Source organism: Ictalurus furcatus, chromosome 6 (genome assembly GCF_023375685.1).
Source record: "Ictalurus furcatus strain D&B chromosome 6, Billie_1.0, whole genome shotgun sequence".
Taxonomy (NCBI): Eukaryota; Metazoa; Chordata; class Actinopteri; order Siluriformes; family Ictaluridae; genus Ictalurus; species Ictalurus furcatus.
Genome location: NC_071260.1, coordinates 23427252 through 23448436, shown reverse-complemented (window position 1 = coordinate 23448436; position 21185 = coordinate 23427252). Strand labels below are relative to the sequence as shown.

General features: G+C 37.5%; 1 protein-coding gene across 3 annotated transcripts in view; it reads left to right on the top strand.

The window, feature by feature from the left end:
- The window catches only part of LOC128608958 (inactive dipeptidyl peptidase 10-like), a 106282-nt gene that overhangs the window by 72323 nt on the left and 12774 nt on the right, over nt 1–21185 (top strand). For 2 of the 3 annotated variants that reach the window (XM_053627201.1, XM_053627202.1), the window contains exons 4-14: nt 8064–8158; nt 9631–9705; nt 13413–13465; nt 13561–13642; nt 14214–14334; nt 16831–16985; nt 17360–17457; nt 18825–18948; nt 19058–19096; nt 19286–19393; nt 20667–20758. In XM_053627201.1, the coding sequence (XP_053483176.1) occupies nt 8064–8158; nt 9631–9705; nt 13413–13465; nt 13561–13642; nt 14214–14334; nt 16831–16985; nt 17360–17457; nt 18825–18948; nt 19058–19096; nt 19286–19393; nt 20667–20758 (1042 nt within the window). The remainder of the gene's footprint in view (nt 1–8063; nt 8159–9630; nt 9706–13412; nt 13466–13560; nt 13643–14213; nt 14335–16830; nt 16986–17359; nt 17458–18824; nt 18949–19057; nt 19097–19285; nt 19394–20666; nt 20759–21185) is intronic. The other variant, XM_053627203.1, reaches the window with a different exon arrangement.

Genomic DNA, 21185 nt, shown 5'->3' with positions numbered 1-21185 from the left:
TTCTAAGCATGTGAGTGTTTGAGAGAGACTGATTTTTATGATTTTCATGGAATTTCATGGTTTGGGTGTGTTAACAAAATTTGTTTGGTAGGTACCAAATGTGCGTGGAAGAAATAAGGGCCAGGAGTGTTTGAATGGATGAATGATGCTTTTGCTCTGGAAGGCTTTATTACACACACACACACACACACACACACACACACACACACACACACACACACACAGTCTACCCAGTTTCCATACAAGACTGTAGCTCTCTATTTATTTTAGGGCATTGTCTTGTTCTCGCCTATCATTCTCTTTGACTAGTCCAAATGAGAGTATGAAAGTCTCTGGTTTCACACTGCACAAAGTTAAGTAGATCAGAATACACTGAGGGGAAATACTGACGGACATGTAGGAAGAGGTGGGGCTGGACTGTAGCATTCGCTCATTCATTGGTCATAAAATTGTGAGAGACAATATAAATAAATCTGCACATGTGAAAATCACAGATATCAACAGAGAAAGCAAAGGTAGTCTTAATTAAAAAAATTCATTAACTCTCCTGTTATGTTGGGGAAAAAAATTACATCCATTATGTTATGGGTCAAAATTACTTCCACAGTTTAAATACACACAAAAACAGCAAAAAAAATGGCTTTAAACAGTAAACCTTTATTATGGCTTGTCCGAGACAAGCCATACGAATAAATATTTGCAAATAAGTTCATGACGATAAATGAAGAAAAGAATAAAAATTCTAAGAGAAATGGAGAGATTAACCAGTATTTCAGACATCTCAAATGTGGAAATGGGTTAAACTGATCCATAACATGTGTGTGTGTGTGTATGTGTGTGTGTGTGTGTGTGTGCATAGTGTATGTGTATGTGTGTGTGTGTGTGTGTTGTGAGTGTGTGTGTGTGTGTGAGTGAGACGTGTGTGTATGTGTATATGGTGTGTGTGTGCGTGTGTGTATATGTGTATGCGTGTGTGTGCGTGTGTGTGTGTGTGTGTGTGCGTGGGACGTGTGTGTGTTTGTGTATATGGTGTGTGTGTGTGTGTTGTGAGTGTGTGTGTGTTTGGTGTGTGTGTGTGTATGCGTGTGTGTGTTGTGAGTGTGCGTGTGTGTGTATGTGTGTGTATGCGTGTGTGTGTATGTGTGTGTGTCTATGTGTGTGTGTGTGTGGTATGTGTGTGTGTATGTGTGTGTATGCGTGTGTGTGTGTGTGTGTGTGTGTGTGTGTGTGTGTGTATGTGTGTGTATGCGTGTGTGTGTGTGTGTGTGTGTGTGTGTGTATGTGTGTGTGTGTGTGTGTGTGTGTGTTCTGAATTAGTGTGTAGATGGAATGTTAGTGAGAAAGACAGAAGGAGATAAACTGTTTCCTGTAGGATGTGTGTGATGAGAGGCAGTGCAGGCAGGATTCTGATTTATGTTCATTGGGATGTTGAGCACCTCCTCAGAGTTAGATAAGCAGCACAAACGCTTTTAAATTCTGGATATAAAAGAAAGTGGTGGAAAAAGAGAGAAAGGGAAAAAGAAGAAACGAGTATGTCTTCTTCTAATCCGTCTAAACTGCATTCAAACCTATATCTCATATGTAGACACACACGATATCCTACACAGTGATAAATAACGGATGTACCTCTCCCATGAGCCAGTAAATCTCTGACTTAACTCTGGTTGTTCAAACAGCTTACCCGTGTGAGATTTAATGCACGAGTAGTGTTAACACAGAGTGCTAATTTTAATTCCCACACAGTTCTCACGTTCTAATAACTCCCCATCACCCAATTTTTTTTTCCTGTGTATCTGAAGTACAGAGAGCTTCCATTTCTCCCCCATGCAACAAGGGGTCTATCTTTTTCTATCTTGATGCTTATGCCAATAGTAAAGGAATAACTGTCAAATGAAACACAGGAAGGTGTTGATCCCTGGCATCACGGTGCTTCTGCATATACTCTTTTTGCCTTTTCATTTTCTCTCGGTATCTGAGAATGTTAGTCATAGATAATTTCCACCTCACAGTAGGTGTCCTGAGAAGATCTGATGCAGTTTTCCTTTATGGCATACAAAAATCAATGCTGCTTTCTGAGATGTTGCCTACACATTGCAACAGCTCCACTGGCACAGACTTCCAAATGCTTACATGTTTATCTAACAGAGAAAACGCTTGAGCAGTGTAAATATCCAATGTAATAACCACATGGGTCACTGTGATGTAGTAGCTAATGTTTAAAGCGGTCTAGATTCTGACTTGCTCACAGCTGGTTGTAAACTTCACGCCTGGTCTTAATGAAAATTTGGTTTGTGACCAGTTGTTACACCGGTCTTAAATTTACATCAAGAAAGTTATGACTCAGCTTATGACCAGGTGTAAATCATGTGCGTGCCACCAGGTTTAAGGGCGTAAATAATCTCTTACAGCCAGCGGTGGAAATGGCCGAGATACACTGGGGAGGACTTTAATTGGGGAATTTTTGTTTGTTTGTTTGATTTAAATATGTGTAAATATAATATCAATATAAACTTCTATAACATATAATAATATTACACTTATTTCATGTCTCCTATAGATTTTTGCTTTCTTGAGTATCAAGACAGAGGTCAATGAACAACATTCATGATTTATGTGAGGCACAAAATAATCACTGTTCATTCATCCTTATCTTCCTTATTGTCCTCTCACTCCTAGCTTTTTTTTCCAGGTAGTCCAAATTAATTTAATCTAGGTTTTTTTTTTATCTTGCCCAACTCATTATCTCTCTCCCCTTCAAACTCTTCTCTCTCTTTCTTGCCTTTTTTTTTTTTGACTATTAACAAAATAAGTGTGACAGCCTGTGTCAGTGCAATAAAAACAAAATGAAAGTGGTACAATAAAAGCCCATAGTGGCTTGGGGATCTGGAGAAATGACAAGTTAAATCACTTTACAAGCATTTGACTATTGAACATGCTTCTATTTGTAATAAACATGGAGGCTAACATAACTATGGATATAATACTATGCAATTTATGATAGTGAAAATAACTTAAGATGAATAAGGGTGTTGCCCTGGGATGGATTGGCACCCTGTCCAGGGTGTACCCCGCCTTGTGCCCGATGCTCCCTGGGATAGGCTCCAGGTTTCCCCGTGACCCTGAAGGAAGGATAAGCGGTATAGAAGATGGATGGATGGATGGAATAAGGGTGTTTAAAATAGATTAAACCTGGAGTATTACAGGTATGTGTATCACAACTGTAACTGTAACTGTTTCTGTTAAGAATTTCGGCTTTGTTAAGACTCCGTTAACTTCCCTGAGGTGGTCTGATCGGTCCTGTGAGGATGTGTGCTGATAGAGAAGTGTTCCCATTGGCTGCAGACTGTAGGTATTATGGCCAATCACGATAGTCAATATCGCACAACCACATACAAAATATTCCTGCTACGCTTATGTTGAGAACTCGCTTTCGTATGCTTTCTAGTTGATAAAAGATAGAAACCCTCTTCATTTCCCAAACAAATGCAGCCCGTCTGAACTGGAATGCCGCCAGTCCTAATGGTAGCTTATCAGCTCTGTGCCTAATTCTGGTGTCATGCAACTTCCTTGATTAAGAGATGCTGCTGTACTTAAAGCTAGTTGCTTTTACTGTCATCATCCCAAGAACTGACTATTTTCCTTATCTAAAGGGCGAAAGGATGCGTAGCATTAAGCTGTGTTATGATCTACTAATCATCCTTTATATAGTGACATTTTAAATATCTTATCGTATCTATTGGGGACAAATCACAGTGTCACTGAAATGGAAAAGGCACATCTCTCTAATAGCCATACAAGACAATTTCCACCATTAAATTTTGAGTTTGAATATGTGTTCAAGTGTTTTAATATCTTCTTTCTTTCAGGAAATATAACACGAATGTAAAAACATGTCGCAATCAGTGTGGTGAGATCAGCCAGATTCAGTCCATACTGTATGTTTGCAGCAGGGAGAAAGTCCCTGCCCACTCCTTGAAATTCACTCCCCGACTCAGCCCCCTTGCATTCTGGGTTAGAGGGATGCCATTAGTTTCCCACCTGTCACAGTGACACTAATCAATCATGGATCTTGTGAACTTATATATGTGCCAATCAGGCAAAAAGCACTGATCTATTCCTATACCCCTAGCAAGTATTTAATATAAACTATGAGAAAGGAACTAGGTCATTTTCCCCACTCTGTCAGAGCAGGTGCTCTCTTTTGGACTCTTAACCATGTACAGTACGCCAGAGGCACTGAGTAACTGCACTACATTGGTAGAAATCTAATGTACTCTTTGAAATTCTGCTTTCCTACATCAGTAATTGGCAGTTTTGACAGGCTGCTATTGCTCAGTGAAAATAAGCAAGAAGCCAGACAAACAGACCATTAGTTTAAAATGAACTGTGATGTATTAATTCAGCTACTGATCCATTCTACATACAACTTATCATCTGAAACACAAGCGCCAGTTATGGGTCAATGTAATTGTAGAGTTTGTTGATTTGGGTTGTTCTACAAGTCATAATCAACGCTCACAGCAGGTGTCACATTGTAGGAATACATTAATCACAGACTGATCCATAATCCAAACAGACAGAATAGGGTCAAAACCAGAAAACGCTACAAATCCAAATATGACCTGGGACTGGGATAGACACATAGAGAACTGTGAACAAAGAACCATGTCTCATTGGTAGAACAATATAGAGCTGCAGCAGTAACACTAGGAGGATTTCATAATAGTTTGTGTCCTAAATGTAGAAGAAATACTGACTTCTATGGTTCTATTAAGTCAGGAAGGCATCCAGTCATGATAAATCGAGTGCTTGTACAGAGTTGCACCTTCAAACGAGACTGTAGAGCAGTTTGTGTACAAATAAACTGGTTTGACTCAAAAGAAATAGCTGATATAGTCACAGAATATTTGTTTGATTTCTACAAGGTACTTTTTTTTTTTTCGGTGTAACCTCTAAGCCTATAAGCACACAGTGATAAAAATAACAAGAGACAGGTGATCAAGAGAAATTCCATGTAGGAGCTTAAACAGGAAGCAGAACAGGAAGGTTTGGTGAAGGTATATACCTCCTATGTAGCATTTGTGCAGTATGTCTCTTCAAAGCCATATGCAGTGTGAATCTGAAACAGAATTAGAATTTTTTTATCCTGCAAATTGACAGAGTATGCTTTGGTTTAACATATAACTGCACTGTTGAATGTTCAATTCTTATGAAAGGAACTAACTTGTTAAGGTTCACAACATTAAATATAAATATTAATGGATAAAAAAATGACATGCTTTATTAACCCTTAAATGCATAAATGTTTTGCCAATCATTATTACATACAGAATGTATGCGTATATCTAACAGGAAACCCTGAAGCATGGGGAGAACATGCAAACTCTACACACACAGGGCAGAGGCGGGATTCAAACCCCCAACCATGGAGGTGTGAGGCAAACGTGCCACTGTGCCCTTCACACTGTAACTAGTTAAGCATATTTTAGATAAAACATAAGTGTCAGTGCAGCATTACAGGAAGTGATAACAGTCTGGGATTTGTCCTTGCACAAATTGTAAACATATTCCACGTAAATATTGGGTGCAGTTTTGGTAAGCTGTCTTTATGTATTATGAATATGTCCTTATCCATGACATGCTTTTCATTCAATTTCAATTAGTCTTACGTGACTTTTTGATCATAGACACTGTTGTTATGAAGTACATCTGTTCAGGTAGCATGTGGTTCTTCTTCTGAGGGGGCAGTAGCTCTTTCCTAATGGTAGTTTATCAGCTCTGTGCCTGATTCTGGTGTCATGCAACTTCCTTGATTAAGAGCTGCTGCTGCTGCCTAGTTGCTTTTACTGTCATCATCCCAAGAACGGACTATTTTCCTTATCTAAATGGCGAAAGGATGCGTAGCATTAAGCTGTGTTATGATCTACTAATCATCCTTTATATAGTGACATTTTAAATATCTTATCGTGTCTATTGGGGAGAAATCACAGTGTCACTGAAAAGGAAAAGACACATCTCTGTAATAGTCATACGAGACAATTTCCACCATTAAATTTTGAGTTGTGTTTGAATATCTTCTTTCTTTCAGGAAATATAACACGAATGTAAACACACACTGCAGTCAGTGTGGTGAGATCAGCCTGATTCAATCCATACTGTATGTTTGCAGTTGGGAGAAAGTCCCTGCCCACTGGAGAGCAACCTCATCAGATTGCTCAGAAGAACCCCAAGTGCTCAAGTGTCTGCAAGAGGGAAAAATGGATGACGCTTCTCCCTGGAGCTAGGAAGAGATGAAATGAAAACAGGCTTTCTGGGTAAAATTGAACAGCTGCTGAAGAAAAAGGGCAATTTAGAAAGAAGTCTGAAAGTAGATTGAGAACAAGGGTGGACAAGCAGCTGTCTAGGGAAAATGAAACGCTTGGATGTGTTTAAAATATACAGTCATGTGAAAAAATAAATACACCATGGAAATTGTTGGGTTTTTTTTTTTTACATATTTGAACAAGCAAACATTTGATCCTCTTTGAAACAGTGCCTATTAATAAAGGTGATACACTCTATCAAATAGACATTTTGTAGTCATTTTCACAATTTAAATAAAATAAAAAACCCCAGATCAGTCACATGGAAAGAGTATGTACACCCCTAAATTTATCACACCATCAAATCCATAAAATTAGAATCAGGTGTTCATGATTGGGTGTCAGTGATCAGAACCTGCTTAGGGGGTGCAGGTGGAACCGGTCTTATTTATACCTCTCTCATATCTAGTGTCTGGTGTTCCCTTTGCTATTGAGGTGTGTGGTGTCATCATGCCAAGATCTTAAGAGTTCTGTAAGGCCTTCAGAAAAAAGGTTGTGGGTGCCTATGAGTCTGGCAAGGAAATTAAAAAGATCTACAAATTATTGTAAGTCTTGCAACTGTTGGTATCAAAGTGCATGCTTCTATAATCAGAAAGAGATTACACAAATTTGACCTGCATGGGAGGCGTGCCAGGAAAAAGCCTTTGCTGACTAAAAAGAACATTAGAGCAAGACTACAGTTTGCCAATGAGCATATAGGCAAAGACCAGGCCTTTTGGAATAATGCGCTCTGGACAGACGAATCAAAGATAGAGTTGTTTGGCCACAGTAACAGCAGACATGTTTGGCGCAGACCAAAGACAGCTTTTCAGGAGAAGCACCTCATACCAACTGTTAAGCACGGTGGTGGAAATGTCATGGTTTGGGGTTGCTTCAGGGTCTGGATTCAACTATGATCATATCATATCAATGAATGCTTGAAGATACTGTGAGGCCATCTGTCCAATAGTATTATTATTATTATTATTATTATTATTATTATTATTATTATTATTAAAGGAGATTTGATGACCAAGAAACTTTTGCAATAGGTTATATAGAAATTTTTTATTACATGCAAATACTAGTTGTAAAAGCAAGGAATGAGACTGTGTGATTTGCTATGGTGATAATATATACAGATATAGATCCCATTTAACTCTTGGAAAGTACTGGACCATCTCTGTGGCGTATGTGTGCTGCTCTCCTATGCTGCTCACTGTCCTTGAACACTTGAACAAGCTCTTACTCTTACATCAGGCTGAAATTTATCGACTGCAGCTCTGCTTTCAATACACTCCACTGTTCACTCAAACTAAAATTTCTTCTAAACACACACACACACACACACACACACACACACACACACACACACATATATATATATATATATATATATATATATATATATATATATACACAATCACAGTCCTGATCTGACCTGCATTGCAGAGGGTGAGTTTTTAGCATTCAGCACGGTTTAAAACTTTGTGAAAGATAAGAAGGTTTATAAGCAGATACTGCATATTTATTTTGATATGTCATGCTCATCCAGCATCAGTAATAAAATTGCAAAGTGCTTCAGGGAGGCAGTAAGTCAATTGTTCAGAAAAAGTCCTTGTTCACATACTTGTCCTCTCTCTCTCTCTCTCTCTCTCTCTCTCTCTCTCTCTCTCTCTCTCTCTCTCTCTCTCTGTCTGTCTGATTGTTGAACGTTTTCAGAATCTGAAGTCATCTACAGGAACCGCCATGGCCATGTTATTAGGTTCAACATCCTTACAAATGAAACAGAGATCATCCTGATGAACAGCACATTTGTGAGTGAAGGTGTTTTTATCTCTATGATCAGAAAACACTCCATTAGCCTTATCTACACAGTTGCTTTAGTTCAGGGCCACAACCACCTTCCAACCATAGACTCTTATTTATATAAATATATATACAATATGCTGCAGCAGTCTTAGGGGAGCTGTGTGTTTTATATAAATGTCTTACATGCCTATTTTATGCCTGTTACATTAGTGTGTCCATAGAAAAGGAAACATGATTGACAAACATTATTTTTCTGATTAAAAGCATTACTAAAGTTATCTGGGATTTTACCTGCATAATAATATAAGCATAGCCAGTTGTCCAAGAAGCCTGAAACAACCAACCAGTCAGATTCTTTATTAAACAGCACGACTATGCTTAAGAGAATTAATGCAGTTTTAGATGCAAAGGCAAATTATCATTTGATTTTATGATTTTTAAAGGTTGTTTTGCTGTTTGCTGCCCAATGAAATCATTCATTTGATACATAAAATAATAATTCATTGCTTTTGAAAGCATCTTTACTTCAGAGAAGACACAAGTTTTATTTTATACATGCAGTTGGGTCCAAAAGTCTGAAACCAAATTGAAAATCTGGGATTTTATATTGTTTCATTTAAAATTGGAAGTAAACAGAAGGTTTTAGAATTGAAGAAATAAAATAAATGTTCAATATATTGAATATTTAATATTCTAGATTCTGCTTTATTATAGGTTCCTATTTAAATGTAAGCAAATGTGTGATAGCATGTTAACTGCTTCATACAAAAGGTCAAAAGGTCAAAAGCTCAGATTTTCCCCATGCCTAATCTGTTCTACTGAAGCATGTTTTCAGACGTCACACTGATGGATTTGATCTAAAATAGATCATAAGTTTTTGCACAAACTTGTGGAGTCCATGCCAGCTCGAGTCCACATTCTTATTAAAGCAAACAGGGGACGTACAAATAGTAAGCAACTCTGAAATTCATGTAAATATATATAAGATTCTACTTTTCACTCAAACTGTTGTCAATAACATAATTTGTATTGAAAATTGTTGCATTAAATTAGAAAAGAATGCAAAATAGAAGCATTTTCACAGTGGTCTCAGACTTTTGGACCCTACTGTAAGTGTTTACTTTTAAGGACTTCTCCATTTTATGCTCAGACTGAGTGAATGTGTGTAAAGTGTTTGGTTAAGCAATTACTATAAGACTTCAAGTTATTGGAAGCCTAGACGTCTTACAGGTGTTTTCAGACTGTGTTAACTGCTTTTATTTATTTTAAAAACAAACTTTTATTACATTTAAAGCAAATTTTTATTATAATTTTACTAACTTTTCTGAAAGTTTAACCAAAATTATTAAACCATTGTTTTCAACAACGTTTCACTGGCAGTGTACATACAGTCTACACTATATGCATATTGTAAAATCAAACATTTTATGCACGGATCATTAGAAAGAATAATTTGTTGTTGTTTTTTTATTCTCAGGTTGCTTTTAAAGCCACTAAATACTCAATAAGCCCTGATATGAAGTATGTGCTTTTTGCGTATGATGTTAAACAGGTATGTGCATTTTTGTCTTACTTTGGTGGGACTGTAAAAAAAAAAAAAAAGCTGTATCTTCACTCACTGAAGTTAGAGTGCTGTTAATATTTGATACCTTTTGAATGGATATACTGTATGTGACTTGAGCTTGCTCTACAACATAACAGGATGTCTGTCCTTGTTCTTGTTCTGGCTGTCTTAATGTCTGTCAAAGCTTATTTAAATGCACTAAAATCCTTTTAAGATGTAGGGTTGCCAGTTTGTGAATAGTTTTACTTCAAATATCTCCCTAGTCTCTCATATCTGACTCTAGGACACAGAATGCCATGTTCTAAAAATAGCACTGGGATTACAGCACAAACATAGTACAATATAAAAAATCTTCACAAAGATAGGATCCATCCTTTTCATTTCCATGATAATATGAGATGTCTGACAGGATGGGATTCAGACAAAGTGATTGAGTGAGAGAGACAGAGAGACAGTGTCTGTGTGTGTGTGTGTGAGAGAGAGAGAGTGGGAGACAGAGAGATAGAGTTTCAAGTTAAACTCATCCAGGATTACACCCTTTAATCTTGTTACTGTAGTGATTAATCTGATACACACTTCCTTCCATTCAGAGAGATCAGTCAGCTCACAGCCCACTAATCAATCTGTAATTCTTTTAAGGATGTGTGTCTGATGTGTGTGCATGTGTGCGTATATATATATATATATATATATATATATATATATATATATATATATATATGTATGTATGTGTGTATATATATATATATATATATATATATATATATATATATATATATATATATATATATATATATGTATGTATGTGTGTGTATATATATATATATATATATATATATATATATATATATATATATATATGCTTAGAAGAGTAGAGCATAGAGAGTCTCAAGAAACGGTAGATTGGATGTCTAAGCTACTGGGGTTAATGAAAATCAATGGATGAATGAAGATTTTGTTTTCCCGGGAACATTGTGTGATCGGCTTTGCAAGAATATTCTAAAGCAAACACAAGTTTTCAGAACATTACACATTAGTTTTGTAACATTAGAGCCAAACTGTAACAATGTGACCAGTATGCCAGTCTGAAACACAGTAGACTGAAGATTGCATGTAGGCTTGTTATTTAGGATTGTGTACGTGGCATGGTAGTCAGTACCATAAAATGTTTCAACACAAATTATTCTTTCTTCTTTGCTCTAAGCACACCCACACTCCCACACACCCACACTCCCACACACTCACACACACACACATGCTCAGCTCACTACTCACGGAAGAGAGAGAAAGAAAGAGAGATCACATCAATATAGTACATACACAAATAGGGCTCCGGTGTGCCACCTTAGTCATTTCCCCTGAAGCCACCCTCGTGCTGAATCATGCCCACACCTGCAACACAAACCCGTCAAAGTTGTTAATGAACATTTGTTCATAACATGTTCCTAATGTTCTCTGTTCTCAGCACTGAAGCAGTCACATCATTATGCTTCTTATATTTCATAAGCATTTTAAAAGACTGTAATGATAATTGCTGTAACTCTGTATGAATCACCCTTTATGAACAGTAGCTGCTCATCTTCACTGCGCCTGTGTGTTACCATTGAAAGGAATCCATCATCCTTTATCATGTTTACACTCAGAAAGCAACATATTTTTTTTCCTTCTAAGCAGAATGGTTAGTCAAAGCCAGCAGCAGAGCCACTGTCATTACTCACTCTTACTCCGTTTCTGCCTGTGAGAGCATCAGTCATCACGTTGTCTCTTATTTCCACTTTTCCGTCTCTTCCTCCCCCTCCATCCATTCTCCTGTTGACTTTTCTTGTCCTCATCTCTCATCCAGAGCACTATTTGTTCAACTCATTCAGAACACTATTTGTCTCAGGGAGTAAAAGAAGCGGGTTTGGTTTTTAATCACCCACAGAACGCTATCTGTATCTATCACTGTAATGTCTATCTCTGTTTGTCTCTTTACTGCAGCTGTCTGCCTGACATTACTGTCTTCAATCCTTCTCTCTCTTTCTATATCCTATTGCTGACATGTGTATAGTAGTAACACCGGCTGCAGTTGTGTATTTCCTTGATAAAACTGAAGATGAATGAATGAATTATTCATTCCTTATAAACCTAGCTAGGCATTAGATATTTGCTGACATACTCCTCTCTGCTTGTGATACACTAAAGTTCCCTGGTTTTCTTTTTGGGATAGTAATCACTCATTTGCATACAGTATATGTTAATACAGTGTGCATTTTTTTATGGACACCAATGCTCCATTACATGAGTCTGGTGCGATACTGTTTGCTGTCTAGCTTCACAAAGCCCGTAGACCACCACAACATTCCCCGTCTGGCAGTGTGATAATGATCATAATGGAAACCAATGAGAGTACAGATTTTGAATTCTCTCACTGATGCATTTGGCTGAGAGAAGCCTCTGAACAGATCACTATGGCAGGGATTTACTTAGAAATTGTTCATGAACTGCATTCTTTATTGGATGAAGTGGATCTCAGTGATATTGTCTGAATCTTTGGGAAACTGGGGCCCTGGGGATGGGAACATAATCTTTAGTGGAAATTTTCTTTAGAGGAATTTTTTCAAGGGCCTTCCTCAAGGGTACAGCCATCTGATCTGATATGTGCTCATATACAGGAGCCTAAAGCATATCCAATCAACTCTTTATTGGAGCTCATACAGGTCCGATCAGGAGTCTGATCCGAGCTCCTACAGAAGCCCATATTCATTCACCTTTTTAATCTGAGGTCAAACGAAATCCCATATCCAATCAGCAATCTGATCTGAGTGCGTACAGGAGCCTATAGTCGATCAGCTCGTTGATCTGAACTGGACAGGCCTCCCAGCCAACCAGGGTGCTGAACTAAGCTCATACAAGAGCCCATAAATGAGCTCACACAGCTCTTCATCTGAGCTCACGCAGTCCATAGCCAATCAGCTGTCTGATCCATCCAAAAGGCAATCAACCAGGCTTAGTCTCGGAGTAGGTATCAGTCTACTGTAGTCCTCCATAATGGTTCATGAGTTTTCTTTTTCTTTTCTTTTTCTTTTTGCCTCTGTGTGTGTACGTGTGTGTGTGTGTGTGTGTGTGTGTGTGTGTGTGTGTGTGTGTGTGTGTGTGTGTGTTTAAAACAGTTAGTTAATACTTTCTTTATTGTCCACCCTGTTGATGCTATTCAGGTTGTTCTCTTTGATCCTCTATCACAGCACTTTCTCAATGCTGTGCAGTCTAGTGTTTTTCTGCACCAACAGGTAATGAAGCAGTGGTAGCTCAGTGGTTAAAATGTTGCACTACTGATTGGACGGTTGTTAGTTCAAATCAAAGCATTACCAAGCTGCCGCTGTTGACCCTTTGAGCAAGGTCCTTAACTCAGTTCAGTTGTATAAATAACTTTAAATGAACCAAATTGCATGCTGAAGCATTCACTTGTTTGTGAATTTTGGAGCAGAGAGAAGCATATACATTGAACTACATTAAATTTTTTACAGTTTAAAAGACTTAAATACTTTGAAAACTTTAAAACAAATATACAACCCATGTCAGTGAGATAAATATTTGGGCTTTACTGTATAAAGATTACTTTAAAGCAGTTTTGCAGTAGAAAAGCTTCTTTTTATGTGTGTTTCATTTCAGACTGTCTGTCTTTATTCTTTTTTTTTTTTTTTTTGTGATTTCAGGTTTACCGGCACTCCTTTACAGCTTCCTACATCATCTACAATATTCACACCAGGTATAATTCATGCTGCTGTAAAAGCTTCAGAATTACCCCACCAGGAACAGGACCTTGTCTGTCTTTATGTGCATTTATATATGTGTGTGTTACAGGGAGGTGTGGGAGTTGGACCCTCCAGAGGTGCTTAACTCCAGATTGCAGCATGCTGCTTGGGGAATGCAGGGACAACAGCTGGTAAGAGATACGATTAAATTGAGATACAAATACTTTCTGTGTATTTTGTTAAAGTCAGTGATATCCTGTCATATGCAATTTCCCTGAGCATTTAGATGTTGCCAAAATGACATGAATGAATGCCCTGAAAATCTGTAAAAGGCAGACTAATTGTAGTGTAATTATAGTTTGCATGTAGTTAGACATGCTTTCTTGGTCATTCTCAGTTGGCAGATTGGATGAGGAGTTCATCAGATAAGCCTTTGTTGGAGAGTGTTAAATGCTAGCATGACCTTCAGATGGAAAAGAATCTGTATTTACTATCACTGTCCAGCAGGGCATTTTCAATTATGCAGTGTTGACTCAGTGCTCTGCTCAAGCTTGTCTTTTTCATTCCTTGAACACATCTGATTCAAGCTCACAAAGTGTTTGCTAATTGGCTACTGAGCCAAATCAGTAGTGTTAGAGCAGGAAAGACACAATGCAGAGCAGTGAGTCCTCAAAATAGGAGCTGAACTACATGAGTACTGATTCTCCACAATGCCTTCACCATGTGACTTGATCCTCTTTATAATGTCTCCTCTGTATGTAGGTGTATATCTTTGAGAATAATATATATTACCAGTCAGACGTGAAGAGTAACTCACTCAGGCTGACGTCATCGGGCAAAGAGGGCGTTGTGTACAATGGCATTGCTGACTGGCTCTATGAAGGTATGAAAGCGCATGGTTTTGTCTTATACTAACAAATATCACAGGTCTCAATTAACCTGAATTAGTTGTTTGCACTCTCTGGTGGTTTCTGGAAACAGTGCGTTGAAATAATGTATTTTATTAATAATAGTAATGGAAATAATGTATATTTACGTCACATGTTTCTCAGTAACTAATTTGTTAAAGATTAAGCAAAGCACATTAATGAAACAGTCTACAATAACTTGACATTAAATCAGTGAAAATTATAATATAATATGAGTGTAATAAAAAAAAGATAAAATAAAGGACTTAAAAACTCCCATTAGGCCAGGTTAAGTATGTTTTAATAGAGATTTTAAGGTTGTTTGCTAGTACGTACAATAGTTCTGCCTGGACATATTCTGTATACAGCATGTATTATTTTACCAACCAAACTGTGCTGTTTCTTGTACTGAAGCCCATGATCTGCTTGTGCTTGTCCGGCGGATCTGTGAACTTCTCTCAAAACCCTTTTTCGACAAGCAGGAGAGCACATTAAATGTTGTCAAGCCTGAAAAAAATGGAATGTGTGGTCTGTTAGATTTAGGAACAAAATATTACCTATGGTTTACATAAAAATGATTACTTTTCTCATCACAATGTTTCTCATTATGATAAACCTAATGTAACAAGTTTCTGATTAGAAGAGTGAGTGTGGTCAAGTCCCATTGTATAGCTAACTATAGTATATAAATTAACATGGCTCCAGCATGTCAGCTAGGATAGCGTAGTGGTAACATGCATGGTTCAGTAGACTGGTGACTGGGGGTTGAGCCCCAGCTCAGGTTAATGTTTTTCAAATGAGCGTTTTTTTTTTCTTCACTTTAGAAAGTTCCTCAAGGTAACATTGAATGAATTCCATCTTCTCCTTTCTTGCCGATGGAAACTTTTGTTCTTTTCTTAGATTAAAAATTTGACTATTTAAAAAAAACACAGAACACAGAAATCCACACACTGCAAAAAAAGCCAAGTGAATTTACTTACTTCAAATTCCTACATCGGTTCCATGTGATTACATCATTTGTTTTCGTACATCAAACATGATTTGAACAGTTAACAGCACCACCTACCTCAACACTCTCCTGAAGGCTTACGTTCCCTCACGCAATCTGCAATCGGTTAACGACCGACGCTTAGTAGTTCCTACTCATCGTGGCTCAACGCCCCTTTCCAGAACCTTCAAACTAACTGTTCCTCAGTGGTGGAATGTACTTCCAACCTCAATCCAGACCGCAGAATCTGTCACCATCTTCACAAAACAGCTAAAGACCCACCTCTTACCTGAACACCTAACTAACCCCTAAAACGCCAACCCCACATTATCTTTAAAAACAAACAAACAAACAAAAAAAAACTTACACTGGCTCTTAAACCTCTACACTGTGCACTTTGCTTCTCTAGGACTCAATTTAAAGATCTTGTATGGTAGCACTACTTGTATTGTTCTCCGCTTGATATATCGCTTTACTTGTATTTCCTCATTTGTAAGTCACTTTGGATAAAAGCATCTGCTAAATTAATAAATGTAAATGTAAATAACAATATCCTATTTTAGAGATTTTATGCACCAAAGATGTGCCAGGGCCATTTACTGTAGTTTCTTGTTTCACAGAATAGTAATCAAGTAATCTTTAGACTTAGTTCTCAGCATCAGTACCTCTGTTTTTATCAAAATTCAAAAAGCAGGAAGTTTCTGGTTAGTTTGAATTCACAAATAAGCAATTGCATCTTCCATCTAGCTGAGATCAAATAAAACAGTTTATCCTGAACACTGATTAAAGATAAATTTTGTTCTGTACGACTGATTTGGAGCTTTGTGGTGTGTGGGTGTGTAAGAGTGAGTGACTTGAATATGAGTTAGTTGGTACAGATATGCTACTGAAGGTTTGTGTTCACGTTTGGTAATTAAATTGTGGAGACAAGTCTTAATTAAGCCCGAATGCTGCTTCCAACGGCAGGAAGACCGCACTCTACACCTGCACTCCTCACCTTCTCATCTCTCACCCCCTTTCACTCACTGTAAATAAAAGAGCACTTTTCTCCACGTCTGCCTCCTGTGTGTCTGTGTTCCGCCCTGAGTAACTACAACACACACACACACACATACACACACACACACACACACATTCACACACACACACGCACATACACACACGCACATACACACATACACACACATTTTCACACACACACGCACATACACACATACATACACACATATACACACACACACACACACACACACACACACACACACACATACACACACACACACACACTCACACACACACACACACACACACACACACTCACACATACATTCTGCTCTGGCCCAAATTGATAATGAAGGGTCTAATCAAAATGCAACTCACTTCATCATCGCATTAGATCACCTTATTATACTAACGGCATCAGTCACTTACAAGCAATGGACATTCTATCTGTGTGTGTGTGTGTGTGTGTGTGTGTGTGTAGAGGAGATTTTGCATAGTCATGTCACTCACTGGTGGTCTCCTGATGGTGAGCGTTTGGCGTTCCTGGTGTTGAACGACAGTCTGGTGCCCAACATGGTTCTGCCCACCTTTACAGGGGCCACATACCCCAAAGGAAGACAGTATCCATACCCTAAGGTACAACAAAAACTCACACACACACATATGTAACACTTCATTTTCCAGCCTTTTGTTGCCTGTGTTCCAACTTTTGTAAGACGTGTTGCTGCCAGCAGATTCAAAATGACCTTATTTTTTTCTTAAAATGGTACATTTCCTCACTGTAAACATTGGATATGTTTTCTATGTTCTATTTTGAATAACATATGGGTTTATGAGATTTGCAAATCATTGCATTCTGTTTTTATTTACATTTAACACAGCGTCCCAACTTTTTTGGAATTGGGGTTATAATTAGCTGCAATAGTCAGGTATATATAAGCTGTTCTGTTCTCTATGTGTGTGTGTGTGTGTGTGTGTGTGTGTGTGTGTGGGTGTTGCTGTGTCTGAAGGCAGGTCAGCCCAACCCCATGGTCAAACTGTTTGTGGTGAATCTTTATGGACCAACACACACCCTGGAACTCACACCTCCTGATGGCCTCAAACTCAGGTGGGTTTGATCATGTATCCTGGGAGATACAAACTGTAAAATTCAAAATAGATATATCATTCTGGGTGGATGGATAGATAGATACATACATACATACATACATACATACATACATACTGTACATACTGTACATACATTCATAAAACTTTATTGTTATTGCACAGTAGTTGCATTACTCACCAATGAAATGTAGCATCTTCCAGAAGTGCAAATAGTAGCATTGTGCAGATTAACAAAGTACAGGTTGAATATATAAATACTAACAATAACAACAAGGCTATGGGCAGTGAAAATGTGCAGTAGCTATAGAGTAGATAACATTATGAATGTTATAATAGAAAAGCTATAATAGGTATTAAATAAATAATATATGCCGGTATTAGTCATAAATATATGTAAGAGATATATACAGTACATTGTATATACAACAGTACCCAGATTATCCATGGATATTTTACAATGTATATACAGATAATATACAGATATGTAAAGATGACCTAGGATATATACCATGAATATCCAATTATGTAGAGATAATACAGAATATACAGTATAGAACAGAACTGCAGGATGATTACAGGCAGTAAAACATCAGTGGCCTAATGATGTAGGGAAGAGTTCAGCAGGGTAATGGTTGTGGGGAAGAAGCTGGCCCCGAGCCTACTGGTTCTGGTGTAAATTGTTCTATATCTCCTCCTGGAAGGAAGGACGTTGAACAGTTTGTGACTGTTCACATCAGGAGTCTCTGATGATGTTGATTGGTCTACGCAGACATCTATACTGTGGTGAAGATGGTCAATGGCTGGTATTTGGGCACCAGTGATGCACTGGGTGATTTTCACCACCTGTTGCAGGGCTTTTCTTTCAGACACCGTAGAGCTGCGATATCACACTATGAGTTGGTCAGGATGCTGTCAATGGTGCAGCGATAGAAACTTGTTAAGATCTAGTGGAGACAGACTTTCATCAGTCTCCTCAGGAAGTAAAGATGCTGTTGTGCCTTCCTTTCCATAATTGAAGTATTATGGTGCAAGGAAAAGCATATTTCCATATGAAAATGTGAAACTTAATTGTTATGTATTAATCAATAGCAATTTATTATTATCAGTATTATTATTATTATTATTATTATTTCATTTTTAATGTTCTTGCTTTTTAAATCGTGAAACTTGCATACTGATAAAAATGACATTATTACAGTGTGTGAGTGAGTACACTAAGATGTCTATCTTTCTAGGCATCAAGATTACTCTCTTTACATTACTCTCTTTTTTTTCTTTTAGCTATTTTTAGTAATGCTTATGTCTGTCTGTGTGTATATGTGTGTGTGTATGTGTGTGTGTGTGTGTGTGTGTGTGTTCTGACAGGGAGCACTATGTAGTGATGGTGAAGTGGATCAGTAAGACTAAGACTGCAGTTAGGTGGTTGAATCGAGCTCAGAATATCTCGATTCTGACTGTGTGCGACTCTACCACTGGAGCCTGCGTCAAGGTACACACACACACACACACACACACACACAAAACACACATGCTCACTCACTCACTCACTCATACTTACACAGAATAGCTTTGGGTGATAATAGGTTTGTGTGTTTTAGAGACATGAGGAGACATCAGAGCTCTGGCTCTCCAAACAGGTGAGATCTCTCTCTCTCTCTCTCTCTCTCTCTCTCTCTCTCTCTCTTTAACCCCTGCATTCTATTCTAAAGAATATTACCTTTAGAGTGCTCTTCAGTTAAAGAGCGCTACACAGCTCTAGAGCATTAGCACCTGGCCTGAGTTTTTGTCTAGTGCCATGTGTGATTTTTTTTTCTCTCCCTATTCAGGATCAGAAGCCTTTTTTCTCACAGGATGGCAGCCGCTTCTTCCTAACTGTTCCTGTAAAGCAGGGCGGCCGTGGAGAGTTTCATCACATCGCCATGTTCACCACACAGGTGAACCTTGCTGTCCTGTGTGTTAAATCTGTTGGCTATATTTACATTTACATGTAAATATAGAGGAGCAAAGTGATCAATTGTTACAATAATGCTGACTGTCTTCTTCACTGAAACGTTACTTGCAATAATTACCAATAAAAGTATACAATCATTACATAACTGCTATTGTAGAAAGTCTTCATTGAGAATTTACCAATGGAACACGTTTTTCATTCTCATATAGCATAGTCCGAGTTTTAAGAATGACTCAGATTAATAATCGGTACAATATGAATGTATTATACAAATAGAAATATTAAAAGAGACTACAATATATTATCATATTATCATAGGGTCTGACTAGATGTTTAAAACAATAGTCTATGACTAAGTAGTCTTTAAATTGTTTTTGCTACCATCCCCATAAACCTAAATCTATAATGTCTTGATGACTAAGGGGAATTACTTTCACAAACAGAAGTGTGAAAATTGTCATTGCAGCAGTTTTTAGAAAATGGTGGAACTGAAAGTCTCACTAAAAGAGTCAAGGAAATTAGGAGTTAGTCTGAGTTAGTGTATCAGGAGTCTGTTATATTCCAAAATGCAAACACAGGCCATGCAACAGCATTTCATCACAGGAAGAGAACGGACTGGGTATATGATTGGGAGCATTTCTATCTTTTCCTGTGCTTTTTCTGTTGTGTAATTTTTTTAATCTTGACTGCAAAATGAAGCAATTTATTATTCAATATAGATAAAAAAGATAATGCCTTCTAAACCCATTTTGAATGACTTCAAATTCTGCATTCAGCAAAATATTTTCTTTTAGCTCTTTAGATTTAATCACAGCACGACACAAACATTTAGTGGCTCTCAAAGGCTTGATTGAACTGAATCAGGTGTTAAATAATTAAAAACTCTTTGATGAAAGAGACTGATACCAAAAAGGAAGGTGGAAGGCTTTTCTTGTATAATACATTAGAGTTAGTTAGAGCACTTCACTAGAAATACTTCTTTGGTTGACCTAGATGTCATCTTGTGTTGGAAAATTCACTTAAACCACTGCTTATTTCCATATTTTTGGCCTGTAATGTATAATAGTGTGTATAATTAGTGTGATTTCTCAAGGTTTACTGCTTATTGCCAAAGGTGATCTTGGCTACATGATAATTAATATGGATGAGTTAAAGTGATGGTAGAATAGATTAATTACATATGTTAATTAGTGATGAAGTGATCTCCCATGTAGGTTTTATTGAACTTACCATGGTGGTGATTATTACTTTCTCAGATTAGGGTGGATCAAAATGAAGTACGTCACCTGACATCAGGCAACTGGGAAGTGACAGAGATTCTGGCCTACGATGAAAATTCCCAGACCATGTGAGTCATTTTTTGCCATCAGCCATATCGCGCGCACACACACACACACTCACACACACACACATAATAATAATAATTATATAATAATAATTATATACATATAATAATTATATATATATGTATGTGTGTGTGTGTGTGTGTGTGTGTGAGGGGTGTAAAAATTCATGGCGATGCAGCAACAATAATCATTGCCTGATTATGTGCCATTTTCAATTGATTAACACATTGAACATTATTAAAGTACAGTAGTTAAAACTTAATAACAGTATTTACATGATCCATTCTGACTCTTAGCAGTATATACAAAATCTGTACATTAGAATGTAACAAGATTAAACTTGTTACATTGTTACTTGTTACTTTCACTAACCGTGCTCTCAGAGTAACATTACTCTCTGTAGCCCCAGATGTGTTTTTGAATCCCCTG